The sequence below is a fragment of the Bicyclus anynana genome, chromosome 15, assembly GCF_947172395.1.
Source record: "Bicyclus anynana chromosome 15, ilBicAnyn1.1, whole genome shotgun sequence".
NCBI lineage: Eukaryota > Metazoa > Arthropoda > Insecta > Lepidoptera > Nymphalidae > Bicyclus > Bicyclus anynana.
Genome location: NC_069097.1, coordinates 3,349,012 through 3,366,398, shown reverse-complemented (window position 1 = coordinate 3,366,398; position 17,387 = coordinate 3,349,012). Strand labels below are relative to the sequence as shown.

The window sequence follows — 17,387 nt, the reverse complement described above, 5'->3', positions numbered from 1 at the left end:
TTGCAAAGTATCTTTGAATCATTTGAAGTAGCTTGTTGAAAACTTGTGTTTGGAATACAAAGTATCTATCTTTATGAAATGGATTATTTTTCTATCATTTATTTAGATGTCCTTTTTTTAAATTTTTTGACAATGATAATACAAAAAATACTCGTAATACAAAACACTATAAAAAAATCAACACCCCGCTGCGGGACATTTCAGTGCCAAGCAACCGGCGGTCAGGGCTCCAGAGTGAGGAACCTCCTCACAATACGCGCTGTCTCAAGAATCACTACCTTCTGTATCCGACTCTTGATTCAACAGTTAAGCGAAATCTTAAGAAGCTTTCGCTTAACTGTTGGATGTTGGTCGAAGCTTTTCGCTATAAGACCATTGACTGAAACAACTATCGGAACAATAATAGTTGACATCAACATTTGGATTATTATTATTATTAAATTAGTGCCAATGATTAGCCAAGCTTTTAAGTATGGGAATGGGAATATTTGTGATATTTAAAAGTTATGACAAATATTTCTAAAAAAAGAATCTCACTATCACACTAATATTATAAAGGCAAAAGTGTGTGGGTAAGTGTGAAGTCTGAAGCGATTTGGCCGAAATTTGGAATGGAAATATATTTTACTCTGGAATAACACATAGGCTACTTTTAATCCATGGTTCCCGCGGGAATTGTAAAAAACTGAATTCCACGCGGACGAAGACGCGGGCGTCCGCGAGCATATAATCTAATATATAAAATTCTCGTGTCGCGGTGTTCGAACTTGAACTCCTCCGAAACGGCTTGACCGATTTTGATGAAATTTTTTGTGCATATTCAGTAGGTCTGAGAATCGGCCAACATCTATTTTTCAAACCCGTAAATCCTAGGATAGGGTAGTGGTAGGGTAGGGGTATGGTATAGGGATAGGGTAGGGGTAGGGTAGCGGTAGGGTAGGGGTAGGGTAGGGGCAGGGTAGGGGTAGGGTAGGGGTAGGGTAGGGGTAGGGTAGGGATAGGGTAGGGGTAGGGTAGGGGTAGGGTAGGGGTAGGGTAGGGGTAGGGTAGGGGTAGGGTAGTTGTAGGGTAGGGTAGGGTAGGGGTAGAGTAGAGGTAGGGTAGGGGTAGGGTAGGGGTAGGGGCAGGAGTATGGTAGTGTAAGGTAGGGATAGGGAAGAAGTGCAAATAAATAAATTAATAAGTCAAAGCGAAGCTTGAGCGAGTCCGCTAGTATGTATATAATATGTTGAATGTTGAAAGATTGAATCCCATTGATCGCTACGTATGCGAAAAATCGGCGTATTGTGATCTACGATGACACCTACGATAGCTTCTAACACACACACAACCTACAGTAGACTGATTTTTATCAGTATCTTCAATACAATGTGTATTTTCATGTACAAGTATGTGTAACATCAAGGATGTTCAACATCCACGGAACATTTGAATAACTAATGTTATTACGTAAGTTTTTCCGATTTTATCTGGAAGTACACTCTGTACTTGGCATTCAATAGTCTCATTACACTTCCGAAAGGAAGATGTGGCCTTTAATAATTTTTGTTTTACTCCTACTAGTGTTCAAAGATGTTGTGGAGAAACCGGAGTCGTATCCGCCAGGTTACAATTATCATTGCGAAGTTTTTTGTGAAATATCCCTGATGAAATAACTAAAGTTTTGTGATTTTAGGTCCACCTTTGATGCCTTTTATAGGCAATTTGTTATCACTTTGGCTAAGCTTGAAGAAACTTAAATATCATCACAGTGTATGGCAAGATTGGGCCAAGAAATACGGCAACATACTTGGTCTTCGATTTGGTTCTACTAACGTAGTTGTGGTTTCTGGTAAAGATATGATCAGGGAAGTGTCTTCTAGGGAAGTGTTTGACGGTAGACCGAATGGATTTTTTTATTTGCTTAGATCTTTCAATAAGAAACTTGGTAAGTTATGTTTTTCTATATTTCTTTACACTTTCATCATCATCATATCACTCCGATGGATGTCCACTGCAGGACATAGATAGGCCTTTTTTAGGGTTTTCCAAACATCACGATCCTGAGCTGCCTGCATCCAGCGAATCCCTGCGACTCGCTTGATGCCTGCGTCAGTCCACCTGGTGGGGGGTCGACCAACACTGCGCTTGCTAGTGCGGGGTTGCCATTCCAGCACCTTAGGACCCCAACGTCCATCGGCTATTCTAACGATGCCAAAATATAATAAATTGATTTTGCTCCATATGTAATGTCTTTCTAATTACTTTAATTAAGTTCGTTATTAACTGCGCCAAAGAAGGTATTATTGGAATTATTATGAAAACCTTCAAGAAATAAGAGAAATTGTCATTTTCCCTTATATTTATGCAAATTAAATAAAAAATTGGCACAGGCTCGCTCGCAAAGTTGTAACGATTTTCCTACATCATCGCGACAATTGATGAGACAGCTAATAATTGAGAGCGCAATTTTATAAATTGCCACTCGCTGTATTCGCAAACTTCAAAACAAATTGGTATTAATTTTAAGATTATTTTTATACGTATACAGCGTAAGTGTGCTTTTGGTATGTTGTCATCAACCCATATTCGGCTCACTGCTGAGCACGAGTCTCCTCTCAGAATATGAGGGATAAGTCCACCTCGCTGGCCCGATGCGGGTTGGCAGACTTCACACACGTAGATAATTAAAACGTCAAGTTTGACTACTTGTAAGAACCACCGGTTCTGCTGGGAAGAGCTGGCAATAAAATCGTCATGTTTATTTTGATTATTGCCTCCAAATAATTTTCTCAAGGCTCAAAGTCACTCAGCGGCCGATAGAGCGAGCTATGCTTGGAGTTTCTCTGCGTGATCGAATCAGAAATAAGAAGATCCGCAGAAGAACCAAAATTACTGACGAGACTGACACTGACTGTTAGCTCAACGATTTGCGTGGGCAGAGCACATAATCCGAAGAGCCGATGGACGTTGGGGTTCCAAAGTGCTGGGACCCCGCACCGGAAAGCGCAGTGTTGGTCGACCCCCACTAGGTGGACCGAGGACATCAAGCGGGTTGCAAGGAGCCACTGGATGCTGGCGGTTCGTGTCCATTTTGTTTGTAAGTCTATGCAAGTGGCCTATGTCCAGCAGTGGACGTCCATCGGCTGTTATTGATGATGACGATCTATCTCAATTATAAGACAGTCAGTCTAATCAGTTGCTGTAGGGGCGCCATCTTGATATAACTCCAAAACTTGGGTTTTTATTTTATCTATTTAGTTATATTTATTCACTTTAATAAATTTTAATAAAATCCTTGTATTTAAATTTTAATGATACGGGGTACAAGAGTGGACCTGAAATGGACTATCTCCTTTGCACAATTCTAAAATAATTAGATCTATTTACAGGATTAGTATTTTCTGATGGTGCAACATGGACGAAGACGAGACGGATGGTTTTGAAAAGCCTCAGAGTCTTCGGTTATGGTTCGCGTTCTATGGAGGCCAATATAAGCGAAGAATGCAATGCACTGATTGACATGCGAATGGCTGATGCTGGAGTACCGGTAGTGGTCAATCACATGTTCGACGTATGCATCGTCAATATACTGTGGAAGCTAGTTGCTGGCAAAAGGTAGGCTTTTTTTTAATTTTCCTAGTGGTATAGCGTGCCTTGGAGGGGTCCTGTATCAAAATTTGTTGGGAGCCCTGGGTAAACACATAAATAAGACAGTTATTCTATGCAGAGTGTTATAATTTTTTGGGTGCTCGCTTAACCCGGGAAAAATATTGCTTTTTTAATTTTTGTCATTTCAAAAGTGAAACTCTATAGGCGGTTTTTATATGTTTTTTTTTTCGGGAAGCACCAGAATAAGTGACACTGTAGATTACATTTTACCAATTTTTGCTTTCACGTTTCACACGAACAGCTGGATCACTGCGCCAAGATTCCGCCGCCGAGGCTTTAAAAATGGAAAAACAGTGCTTTTATGACTAGATAGGTATTATGTATTAATATTTTTTACACTCAACAGTCGAAAGTGTTAATTTTAAAAGAGACCTGCCATTTTAGCACGTTAAATTGTAAATTTCTATATTTATGCTAAATCAAAATTACTAAAAATAATTAGAATTTAAACTTGATAACATTTTTTAAAATGTGTGTTTTTGTTGAATTCGTGAATTTTGTAATCAGACTTAAATAATTATTCTAGTCTAGAACTGATGTTGTTATTTAGTTATGACTCTAATTAAGACATTTTTCATTCATTAAATTAAAATAAACATCTAATCAACTGGCAAATGTCATATACCTACTGTATGATATTCACGAAGGGTTGTCAGTAGACAACGGATGACATTTGTTACATAGAATCTCATTTTCGTATATTATGTCAACTAACATACGTAAAATTGGTGAATTAGCCTCTTGAAATGTTTGAAAAATGGTGCCTTCCTTTTTGACTTTGCAATTGCACGTTGTAGAGTCAACATCTCCTGAGGATGCTCCGGTTTCGGGGTGAAACGTACGTAGAGAGTATTTTGTCGGACCTGGGTGACGTTGTCGCATGGGTTCGCCGAATTTTCGCGGATGATAGCAAAATAAATAAATCATTATATAATGGTGCCTTCCTGTTTTTCTCGTTTTAACAACTCATTATAGATAGAGGGAGATATATATGAAAAGTAACGAGTTTTAAAAACATCGTACCTGACAAACTTAACATAATAGCACTTTTGAAAAGTTAGTATATCTAACTGCTTCTATAGCAAAAGCACACAAGGTTACTAAATTGACCGGACATATTGCAATGTCGTTTTTTGCAATACTTATTTTATAATTATACGGCACCCAAGATTGTTAAGTAACGTATTATTATTTTTTTTTTTTTTACAAGTTAGCCCTTGACTACAATCTCACCTGATGGTAAGTGATGATGCAGTCTAAGATGGAAGCGGGCTAACTTGTTAGGAGGAGGATGAAAATCCACACCCCTTTCAGTTTCTACACGGCATCGTACCGGAACGCTAAATCGCTTGGCGGTGCGTTTTTGCCGGTAGGGTGGTAACTAGCCACAGCCGAAGCCTCCCACCAGCCAGACCTGGACAAATTAAGAAAATCTCAATCTGCCCAGCCGGGGATCGAACCCAGGACCTCCGTCTTGTAAATCCACCGCGCATACCACTGCGCCACGGAGGCCATTAAATAATAATACTAATAATACTAATAATACTTTAACAAGAAATTACATTAATAATACTTCAACAAGAAATTAAATATCACGTTTCTCAAACGGTGAAGGAAAACATCGCGCGAACATAAATTATCTACATACCAGATAATTTTCTCAATTATCTGCGTGTGTGAAGTCTGCCAATCCGCATTGGGCCAGCGCGGTGGATTATAGGCCTAACCCTTCTCATTCTCAGAAGAGACTCGAGCTCAACAGTGAGCCGAATATGGATTGATAACGTAATACTTACTCTGTCCGCGTATAACTTGCTAATTATCAAAAGACTTTTTCCTGCGTTTCTTCTTCTTCTTCACTTTACCTAACTTTTCGTTTAACTAAATAAATTAAATTTCAGACTAATCGGTTCAATATTTGCTGCCTAAAAGAGTAACAAGCACACACACAAATATTCGCCTTTATATAATGATATTAAATACTGTTAGATGTGTTAGGATGTGTTAGTTGTAGTCAACATCGAACGTTATTTAAATAAATAATACCTAAATATCGTCTCCAATGTCGAGTTGTGTGTTCAGGAAGTGTAAAAACTATATATACATTAATATATAATGGAATTAAAGACAAAATTATGCATGTGTGCACTTAGTGTTGTAGCCTATTATTCGAATCAATTTTTGCGATGATTTTGTAGGGACGTAACGAATCTATAGTATAAAATTATCATTGCCTTTATACATTTTAGTGTGATGCGAAAATTTGGATGGATGGATGTTACTCAATTACACCCCAACAGTTAAAAGGAGCTGGATGTAATTTGGAAGATAGATAGGTAGAAGTCAAGCTACTTTCATGTACAAATGTCTACGAGAACAGAATCTTTGGGGGGTGAAACCGCGTTGATTAGCTAGTTTTTCTTATGTTCGTAACAGCTAGGTGATTTATCGAGAGAAGTAATTTAGTAAAATCCACCTGTTAATTATTTTAACGAGAATATTTAACAAAATGACCTATCTCATTAAAACAAGGTCGGATAAGAAATTTTCCGAAAAGTTTCTATTAATTATAATGTTTTTAATTGATACAATTTCCTTTTAGGTATGATTTAGCAAACGAGCAATTAAAAGTCTGATCTAATGACAAGATTTGAACCGTAATAGCCGAGTGGATTTGACCTCTACCTCCGATTTCGGAGGGCGTAGGTTCGAATCTGGCTTGGGGCATGCACCTCCAACTTTTCAGTTATGTGCATTTTAAGAAATTAAATATTATAATGTGTCAAACGGTAAAGGAAAAACATCGTGAGTAAACCTGCATACCAAAGAATTTTCTTAAATCACTGCGTGTATAAAGTCTGCCAATCCGCATTGGGCCCGCGTGGTGGACTATTCGCCTAACCCCTCTCATTCTGAGAGGAGACTCGTGCTTAGCAGTGAGCCGAATGTGGGATGATAATGTTGATGAATCACAAGGATAAAAAAAATACATTTAGGCACTTCAAAGTCTATAAATAATCGTCATAATTATCATCATTATCAACCCATATTCGGCTTACTACTGAGCTCAAATCTCCTCTCAGAATGAGAGGGTTTAGGCCAATAGTCCACCGCGCTGGCCCAATGCGGATTCACACACGCAGAGAATTAAGGAATTTCTCTGGTATGCAGGTTTCCTCACGATGTTTTCCTTCATCGTTTGAGACACGTGCTATTTAATTTCCTAAAATGCACACAACTGAAAAGTCGGAGGTGCATGCCCCGAACCGGATTCAAAATTTCAAACCCACACCCTCCGGCATCGGAGGCAGAGGTCATATCCACTGGGCTATCACGGCTTCTCTATAAATAATAATTGATATAATTTCCTTTTAGGTATGATTTGGCAAACGAGCAATTAAAAGTTTTGTGCGATCTAATCACAAGATCCTTCAAAGTTGTTGATATGAGTGGAGGTATATTGAATTTCTTGCCGTTCCTCAGGCATGTTGTACCAAATTTAATTGGATATACCGAGCTAAGAGCCATTCACGATGCTCTGTATGACTTCTTACGTGTAAGTAACGTGCTGTTTATTTTTTTTAAATACATATAGTGATAATATAGATGTTTAAGGAAGGTTTTGTTGGTCGGTTTATTATTGATTTTTTCTTTACAAGTTACCCCGTGACTACAATCTCACCTGATGGTAAGTGATGATGCAGTCTAAGATGGAAGCGGGCTAACTTGTTAGGAGGATGAAAATCCACACTCCTTTCGGTTTCTACACGACATCGTACCGGAACCAGTTACCACCCTACCGCCAAGCGATTTAGCGTTCCGATACGACTTCGTGTAGAAATCGAAAGGGGTGTGGATTTCATCCTCCTCTTATCAAGTTAGCCCGATTTTATCTTAGATTGCATCATCACTTACCATCAGGTGAGATTGTAGTCAAGGGCTAACTTGTAAAGAATGAAAAAAAAATACGAAATGTTTGAATGACTAAATCGAAGACAAAATCAAAAAGCTTACAACAAATTCATAAAAGCTAGTGACTACAGTCTGTAGACTAAGATGTCCTATCTGTCCACAATTTATATATCTGCTATACTAAACTTACCGACGTAAAAGAAAATTAGTAAATCATTTAAAGACAACATCAAAAAGATCGTAACAAATTCAAGAGCGCTTAGCGTGTGCTGGAGTTTATAGAAACTATGGTTTTGTTTGTATTGCAACTAAACTAACTAACTATTTAACTCTGTACTAGAAATCATTCGAGTACTCGTAAAAAATTAAATAGTTAATTATGCCATAGGTAATTTTTTTTACAACCGGGTCAAAACAACAATGATGAAAATTAGTCCAGTCAGTAACAAGTCAACAATAAAATTATCGTTTAATATATTGTTTCCAACGGTAATTATTCCATTTTTTTATGCGTTATCTGTACAACGAAGAGTCAAAGTACGTACCGACTACAATGTATGTATTTACGTAGATTATCTTGAAAAATATAAACAAAAAAAAAAAAGAGTATCATTAGTGGAGATTTACGGTGGAATTCATAGACGTTGTAGGGGCGCCCCCAGGGAATGGTTCACCCGCTGAGTGTCGAATTTAAACTCTATGCGTTTGAGAAATTACACTCAGCGCGTGAATGGTCCTCTGGGGGTGCCCCTGCATGGTCTATGCTATGAATTCCACTAATAGTCTGAAAACTAAAGTGAAAAGCGAAAAATACCATCGTACGTGCTACCATCTGATCAGTTTGAAGGCGGGAAAGAACTGTCTGAAAATCGAAAAGCTTTATATTTAAACGGCTTGTGAATGCATCACTGTGTTGGCACCACCTTCAAAGTGATCAGAAGGTAGCACGTACGATGTTATATATCTGATTTTGGTTAAATTATTTTATGATTTGTTTTTATTGTAAGTCATGATCGACTTACAAACAACGCAGACACGAGTAGGTACTCGATACAATCATGTTAAACATTAACTTAAAAAATACTCATTAGATAGTAATCTGTTTCAAGTGCAAGGTTTTTCCGTATCACAACGTTCGTATTTTCATGCTAATTGTATTTTATACGTTACATACTTTACCTGCTACAGTCTGCGTTAATAATTGAGTCGTGAGGTCATATTTTGTTTATTTATATCATTTATCATGACCGCCAGACCGGTTTGGAGAGGTGTGGTGGGTATAGGCTCCAAATCCTCTCCTATAAGGTCATATAATTTGTAAAAGACTATATAGTATTATTAGCCAACTCAGGAAACATTGTTTTGTTTATGCGACAGTGATTATCCAATATTTTGTTGTAGAGGAACCACTTCGAGCAGATCCCAGGACTTGTGGCCTTGGGTGTGGGTTTAAAGGATTCTTTCAGAATGCATAAACACTCACCTTCCCTGTCCGACATGTTCTTCATGCCCACACTTAACAATTCATGAGCAGCGTGACGGTGTCCACGCTGCCTAACAAACAACTGAGCTCAAATCATCAAATACCCTCTTATTTATAATATAACATAAATAATGAATGTTAATACCACTCGTAATTGAGGAACTTGTAACAGTATATCATTTAGGGCCAATAGATGTTGGCTGATTCTCAGACCTACTCGATATGCATATGTCATAAAAGTTGGTCAAGCCGTTTCGAAGGAATTTGGTATCAATCACCGCGACACGAGAATTTTATATATTAGATGGACGACTCATAGTCCAGTTATTTTAGGTTTTATTTAGGGAAAAATTCCTAATGAGCTGAATTTTTGCAAACACCTTTATTACGGTGATACGGTTGATATCGTGCCGCCTAAAAAAGTTGCAACGGTCAAAAAATCACGAAAATCAGTTTTTTGCTAATATTTATTATTAACATTTACAGAAAAAATGCAAGAGGCATTTTTTGTAGACAATTTTATGAGGAACAATTGTCATAATAACCTTTAATGACCTCCGAGCAAAATATTAGCGAAAAACTGTTTTTTGTAACCTTTTGACCTTTGTAACTTTTTTACCCGGCACTTCGATTTTTCAGATCTTCATAATAACACCGTAATAAAGGTATATTTCTCCAGATTGTGGTTCAAAATGCCTAAAATTACTGGACTGTCAGTTGATAACGTGCTTAATGTAAAAAACAATATTTCGTATTTCAGACTACAGTAGAAGAACATCAAAAGACGATCGATGCAAGGAAGCCAAGGGATGTTATAGACATGTTTTTAATTGAAATGAATTCGAAGAAGAGTGACTGTACGTTTTATATTTTTACTAATCGTTTGATTTTTTTTAATTAACAAAAAGCTTTATAATGCTTTATTTAATTATATAATAATATCTATGTTGATTAAAATCTTTTGTAAAATTTATTGTTTTGAAAAATGACAAAAATTTTTGTAAATATAAAAGTTGAGCGTCTCTTCAAAATGAAGCTACTCACGGAAAATTAACTTGATAGTAATTCAATACAAATTCAAATAAAAAAATCGGTTGTCTGTAAAGTTAGTTCACTGACGATAGTGACAACGTCATAAGAAAATTCTAATGGAATGGTTGCTTTTTAAAAAAAAAATGTTCGATTTTCTAAAATACTATTTAATAATCTTCATACACCTGAACATACTTTATTTCTTGTAAAAAAAGTTGGCAACCCTAGAGTGAGGGAACGACGTATGACGTCATCTTTTTTCGAGTATGCAGCCAGCTCCATCGAATTAGAAGACGTCGTCACGTCAAAATGCTTCACGGATCCTGGGCTACTAAGCATATTATGTTCTTACATCACAAATCTTGACAGGAAAATGATATATGAATTTTACTGCTTTTAATGATTTTAAACTTATTTCGTGGTTGTTCGTCATGAATATTATTTAAACGGGTGCATACCACTATAAAACGACGACAAACTGAAAAATAGAAAAAGAACTAGAAAGAGGGTAGATCGATTCTGCCCCTAACAGCTTAAGTCAACTTCGCATCTCGCAACTTCAGTCCCGTCGTGACCACGATCCATGCAACTGGGTCGAAATATCGACATTAAAAATCTCGTCGTTATATCGTGGTATGTACCCGTTTAAATAATATTCATAATATTTACTGATTTTAGTTTCTACTGAAGAGCTACTAGTAATATGCCTCGACCTTCTTGAGGCTGGAGTAGAAACTGTCAGCAACACAGCCGTGTTTATGCTCTTGCACGTCGTAAGAAATCCAGAAGTTCAGAAGAAATTGCAATACGAAATTGACGTTGAAGTTGGATATTCTCGACGCCCTACTCTGAGTGATCGATCTAAGTATATTTTTATTGTTTTACATTAGTGATTAATCTTTACACTAGCCGATGCACCGTGGTTTCATCCGGTAGTTTCTGTACCCGTGAGAATACGTGAATGAAACATAGCCTATGACACTCACAAATAACGTGGGTGGTAAAAGAATTTTCAAAATCAGTTCAGTAGACCCAGAGATTAACCCCGACATCATCACATTTATCTCTTTAATTTTAGTATTGATAAAAAAACAACAGTCTTTATTCATAATTTAAAATTTAAAAAAACCCCTGAATGTCATGAGATTATTAATCACACTCTCGATCAAATCATCAATATTCTCTTTCAGTGCGCTTTCATTTTAGACCCTACTCGATTATATTTGCAGACATTATTTTTATCTTCCCCACTTTCACCTCCCACAACTATTAAAAAACTCTACCGATTTTCATCAAACATGTCTAAGAACACTTGCGCATAAGTCACCTTCAATACAAAAAAAAAACTAAATTGAAATCGCATCATCTGTTCGCGAGTTATAGTGTCACAGACAAACACAGACAGACTGACAGACAGACAGACAGACACGTCAAACATATACCATCCCTCTTTTTGGGTCGAGGGTTATAAATGAATAATAAATGAATACCTACCTACCTAATTGTATCCATTTTTGAGTCATAGATAAATGGGTAAACAGACACTAATAGTGTAATTCATAGACTTTGCAGGGGCACCCCCAGGGGGCCATTCAACCACTGAGTGTCGAATTCTCAAACGCATAGAGTTTAACTGTAGGAAATGATTGCTTTAGTCCTCAAAGTTAATCCAGCCTGTTAGTCATGATTTAATCTACGTATTTATAATACGATGACGACATTTTGTAAATAAGTGATACAGTTGACGGTTACGAATGATGTGTATGAATAATATAACTGAAACGTGCTAAAACTAACGTTAGCCAGGTAACGTATACTACTATAATGTCTCTTCTATATGTGACATAGACGAATTAAAAAGTCCAGACGCCGTCTCCTTAACTAATAAGCGCACCCCAATAGGCTAGTTGACACTTTTTTTAAATGGCCTTAAATTGATCATTATCGTTCTACTAGATTGGTTTAACAAAAATATTTGTTAGTAATTAGTTTGAGGTTTAGTACATCAAGTAACATCATGACGTCACAAAACGGACGACAGCGTTTTTGACGTTTGGAAAATTGGAAAAATACATGATTTTTAGATTAATTTTTATAACATATCCTTAACTTTTATTAATTGATATCGATATATCGGGCCCTTGTTCCATGAACTAGGTACACGAAATTAATATTGTTTATATTAAATTTACATTACAGACAGACCGCCAGTAATTTCCTATATCTGACAATATACTCTAAGTTCAAACTCAAGCAAAGATACTCTGCGCCATCATAGTGCTTCAGTTGTTTTTTAGCGAGATACCGTCTGGCTATTTCATAAGTCTATGCTTCTTTAATTCACAGGATGGTTTATACAGAAGCGGTTCTGCTTGAGTCACTGCGCATATCGAGTGTAGCTGCTGTGGGAATACCGCATATGGCATTGGAAGATGCAAAACTTGGCAATTACACGATACCTAAGGTAAATTAAATATTAACAGAGATGGTCCAAAATTACATAAGGCCTTTACTATTCACCTACTAAAAGAGGAAATAAAATAACATAAAACTTTCTTTATATAATTTCTTAATTCTCTCCTAGAAATGTAACACTAATTTGGTTTTTGCGATTGCATTTCTATCTTATCAAGTTAGTTAGTAGGTACAGTTAAAACATTTACTTTAACGGTGTGTAATATACCTAGGTATATGCCCTGAACTGAAATGGCCATTTTTTATGTTTTTTCCTTATAAATATCGTCATTTCTTAACCAATTTTGAAATTCTTTTTTTGTTGGAAAGAGTATACTTCCAGATTGGTTCCTTTTAATTTTCATGGAAATCGGTTCTGTAATTTTGTGTTAAAATAAAAATAACGAAATTGCCCATACTGTGACGCTTTCGTTTTTAACAAAAAAATTCAACCGACTTCAAAATGACAAAAATAAACTAAAAAGCGAAAAAAAACACCGTATGTGCTTCCTTCTGCCCACTTTGAAGGCGATGCCAGTGGCGTATTAATTTCCGTTTCTGAAAGAACCACGGGAATACTCCAAGGTAAGTGAGCCGAATATGGGTTGATAATGATGAATAATGAAGCGATAATGTAGCCTACGGTGAAACGCGCTTGCCTAGAAAATGCCTATTCACTCTTGAATTGAAGAAACAGGAATAGAAGAAAGGTTTGAAAAAGGAGCAGAGGAGTCCAGCACCTTTAGCCCTAATCTATTGTGGCTTCATTTGTTGCGTATTTATTTCATAATATTGTTTCAGGACACATTTGTGTTACTGGCTATCCACGATCTCCACAACGGTGAACATTGGAAGGATGCTGCATCGTTTCGTCCGGAGCGCTTCCTAACCAAAGAGGGCAACCTAATACAAGACGAATGGCTGATGCCTTTTGGAAGCGGTAATTAGTGTTTTAACTCGTCATTTCGTAATGTTAGCGTTTGTAGAAAGATTATCGACTTGCCACATAGCTAAGGCCTCATGTATCACAGAGCAAGTCTCCACAAAGATGCAAGTATTCAAAGAACGTGAGACGCTACTGAAAACCTAGGTTGTGAATATAAGCTTTGTCAGAGCGCTCTGGGATCTTGGTTTATAATCAAAAACATACGGGAGCAGAGCTACTGTCTCGGCGCTTCGTTCGGTCGAGTGCTCGGCCGAGCACTCGTCGACATGTGTATACGTACCGAGTACTCGGCCTAGGGCACTGCTTCGCCCGTATGCTCGGTACGTGTGATCAAGGCATAAACATCGTGCCGAAGTCTACCGAACTGAAATGACGTTAGACGATGCACGGTTTTCAACGCCGCACCGCTGTTCCGGTCGGTGTGAGGGTGTTAGGTTTATTTTCGTTACGGAATTTCTTGATTCGGTCGCCGTGATCGTAGTCCGCGATAAAAGATATGCAATAGTTTAACAGAATCTAACACATGTTAAGAATTGAGATGTATGGTATTTATTATTGGATTTTGTATGACTGATTGCTTTTCTATATTGATCTCTTATGGGATCCCAAATAGGAGGAGAATGTTGATTCTTACAGTGTTCTAAAATAGATTCCTATAAAATGAACCAATTTATTATTCCAACTACATTATAATTCAATAAGACCGAGTTAATAAAAACAATTAAAAAGCCACAATAAATAAATAGTATTAAATAAATGTTTTGCAACAAATGTACAATCAATAATCATTACCTACACAAACACATTATCATTTACACACCCACAATTACGGATTACATTTTATGTAATCAAAGATAAGGTCTTATCTTGAAAACATATCAATTAAACAGAGTTTGCTAAAAAAATATCCTCATAGAAAGTTGCACAATTTTTACAAGAATTGCCACTTAGTGATTAATTAGTGTGCAAAGTTTGTTTTCATTTAACGAATTTTAACGGTTTTTTTTTATTGCTCCGCTTTGCCCGATATAGGGCAAGTTATCGCCGCGTTGCAACGACGCTGCCGCTTTTAAATTTACATGTTTTTAATAACAAGTGTAGGTAATAGTAGTCTGAGACGGATATGCCGTCGATCGATCTCGTGTTAGCTTCAGTGTACTCGTGGCGTTCGAGCCGCCCACATCTCTTGTAGTGTAATTTTTTATGGGTTACTTGGGATAGGCTTGAGAGTGACTTGAGTGGAAAAGGGGAGTGTTTGTTAGCAGTCAAAGTATCCTTTAACCCTACACAAAACGTTTACAAGTGCGTGACTTCACTCAAGATCATTCTCTGCCATTCGACGGCCTTATTTTGGTTACAGTTTGATTTGTTAATTAAGTTGTCCTGACAAATGTTGTGAACCTTTGCTCGACATTAGTTTTGTTATTTTTGTAATCACTTCTGAGTCTGCTAAAAGGCATTCGATGTTTACAATGTCAAGCCAACATAAAAAATTCTCATTTATTTATTTTTCCTTTTATTTTTTATTTTTAACAATGTTCATTTTATATAAAGTATACTAAAGTAAAGTACTAAAAACTATTAAAAATTTATAAAAAAATAAACCCTCCGGCTGCGGGACATTTAAGTCCCCAAGCAAACGGTGGTCAGGGCTCTAGAGTGCGCTGTCTCAAGAATCTCTGCCTGCCGACCCTTTACCAGTTAAGCGAAAGCTTCTTAAGGTGTTGGTCGAAGCTTATTCGCTTTAAAACCATTGACTGTACCTACTATCGGAACAATAATAGATGACTCAACATTCCAAATGGCGGTAATCTCGTGAGCAAGGTCCAAGTATTTTGATACTTTTCCTTTTCAGCTTTAACCAGATTATCGTCATGTTTATCATCATTTATCTTTAGATACACTTACTCTTACTTTCAGGCTAGATGGCGATGTATGTGTGTGTTCAAATAAATATACAGGGTGCAGGGGAGTATTTCCCATAACTTCAAATAAATATAATTTATACAACGCTTATAGAAACCGAACTGCATAACTAATATTCTTTAATTTATATAAAAAAAATCGCTAACTATGGGCCTCATAAGAATGCTCAGAGTCACACAGCAGGCGACGGAACGAGCTATGTTAGGAGTATCTCTACGTGATCGAATCAGAAATGAGGAGATCCGCAGAAGAACCAAAGTCACCGACATAGCTCAACGAGTTGCGAAGCTGATGTGGCAATGGACGGGGCACATAGTTCGTTAGGGGTCCCAAAGTGCTGGAATGGCGACCCCGCACTAGTAAGCGCAGTGTTGGCCGACCCCCCACCAGGTGGACTGACGACATCAAGCGAGTCGCAGGGATTCGCTGGATGCAGGTGGCTCAGTATCATGATGTTTGGAAGACCCTACAAAAGGCCTATGTCCTACAGTGGACGTCCATCGGCTGATATGATGATGATGATGGTGATAAAAAAAACTTTTTATGTTTTCATACAAAGTAATTCAAATAATTCCGACTATCCATGTAACACAACACACGCCTTTGACTATCCTTGCATTTTAAAATTTGGCTACGTCATCATTATAAGGATGCCTGACACATTTTAAGATCTTTTTACAAAAGAAATATTATTTACTCCGAAAATATTAATTTTAGAACACATGTTCTTTGAAAAATTTTAATTAATTTTCGGTAAAGAATAACCCCTGAGTTATGGGAATTAACTCCCTAGCATCCTGTATATATTTATTTTTTCTTCAAACAGGTAAAAGACGGTGTATTGGCGAAGGATTGGCCCGTTCAGAACTGTTCATGTTTCTGACCAATCTGTTGCAAAGTTTCAACCTTAAAGTGCCTGAAGAAGACCCTCTACCAAGCACAGAACCCATCGATGGAGTCACTCTCTCCGCTAAAGAATTTAGAATTGTATTTGAACCTAGAAATATACGTCACAAATCAACTTACTAGTAGTTGATAATAATTTATTTCTCAATACCGATAAGAAAAACATATTTATTAAGGCGTGTACCTACGCAATAGAGATATAGTTAGGTACTTAACTTTTATGTTTGATATCTTATATTGTACCAACACGATTATAATAATATACTTATGTTTCGACGGGTAGGTATATAGGTACCTATCAGTGGCGAAGAATGGAATTTTGTCGAAGGTAAGCCGGCGAAGGTAAAGAAAAGTAAATTAACGCTTGATACAAATTCCGGTTTTTCATACATCCATACATATTTATTACAATAATGAATGTAGTATGTATGGATTTTTAAAAGGTAACCCGGCGGGAATCGACCGGTAAGGACTCTTCACCGCTGGTACCTTTAAAGAATGATTGTTAAAATATAAATTATATTATTTTAAATTTAAACTATATGATTATATTGGGTGTGGGACTATATAATAAACGATTAAAATACGTATAGAGCGACAATAGATTTAATTTAATTTAGTCTTATTAAATTTAATTTAGACCCTGTTGTTTTACTTTATATAAACGATAAACCTATTTACTGTTTAGAAATTCAGGAAGAAAGCCAGGAATATCATACATAGCTAAAGTTAAAATAAATTAATTAATTAAACCGACAAATAGCTTTAGCAGCTGTGGTTTTTACAATTTGGCTAAGCTTATTTATATGAGCAGTGCCTTATTGCTTTATTTAATACCTACCAAATCCATTATGTAGGTACTTAGCTATAGGAGAAAATTTGAAAAACCAAAGTAGGTACCTAAGATATTTTTGCGAAAAATTTCTACGTACGCACAACAACAGTTCAAAGGTCCAAAAAAAATCATGACCTAAGTAGCATAATTACGAATCTTATCATGAAGTTATTGACAAGTACTTCCCTCTCTTTACGAGGTCAGCATCGTTCTTTCATATATGTACTGCATAGTGGAATAGT

General features: G+C 36.8%; 1 protein-coding gene across 1 annotated transcript; it reads left to right on the top strand.

Moving 5' to 3' along the window:
- The first annotated feature begins 1,392 nt into the window (after positions 1-1,392).
- On the top strand, positions 1,393-16,951 carry LOC112044993 (farnesoate epoxidase). Its single transcript, XM_024081017.2, has 9 exons — positions 1,393-1,605; positions 1,676-1,927; positions 3,372-3,597; positions 7,027-7,207; positions 9,807-9,903; positions 10,757-10,943; positions 12,425-12,542; positions 13,334-13,472; positions 16,231-16,951. The coding sequence occupies exons 1-9, from the start codon at positions 1,527-1,529 to the stop codon at positions 16,431-16,433; spliced, it is 1,482 nt and encodes a 493-aa protein (XP_023936785.2). The 5' UTR covers positions 1,393-1,526; the 3' UTR covers positions 16,434-16,951.
- Positions 16,952-17,387: the final 436 nt, after the last annotated feature.

Coding starts and splice junctions, on each gene's coding strand:
- LOC112044993 (XM_024081017.2), top strand. CDS start 1,527: ATGTGGCCTTTAATAATTTTTGTTTTACTCCTACTAGTGTTCAAAGAT. Junction 9,904..10,756: donor GAATTCGAAGAAGAGTGACT/GTACGTTTTATA, acceptor TACTGATTTTAG/TTTCTACTGAAGAGCTACTA. Junction 12,543..13,333: donor GCAATTACACGATACCTAAG/GTAAATTAAATA, acceptor ATATTGTTTCAG/GACACATTTGTGTTACTGGC.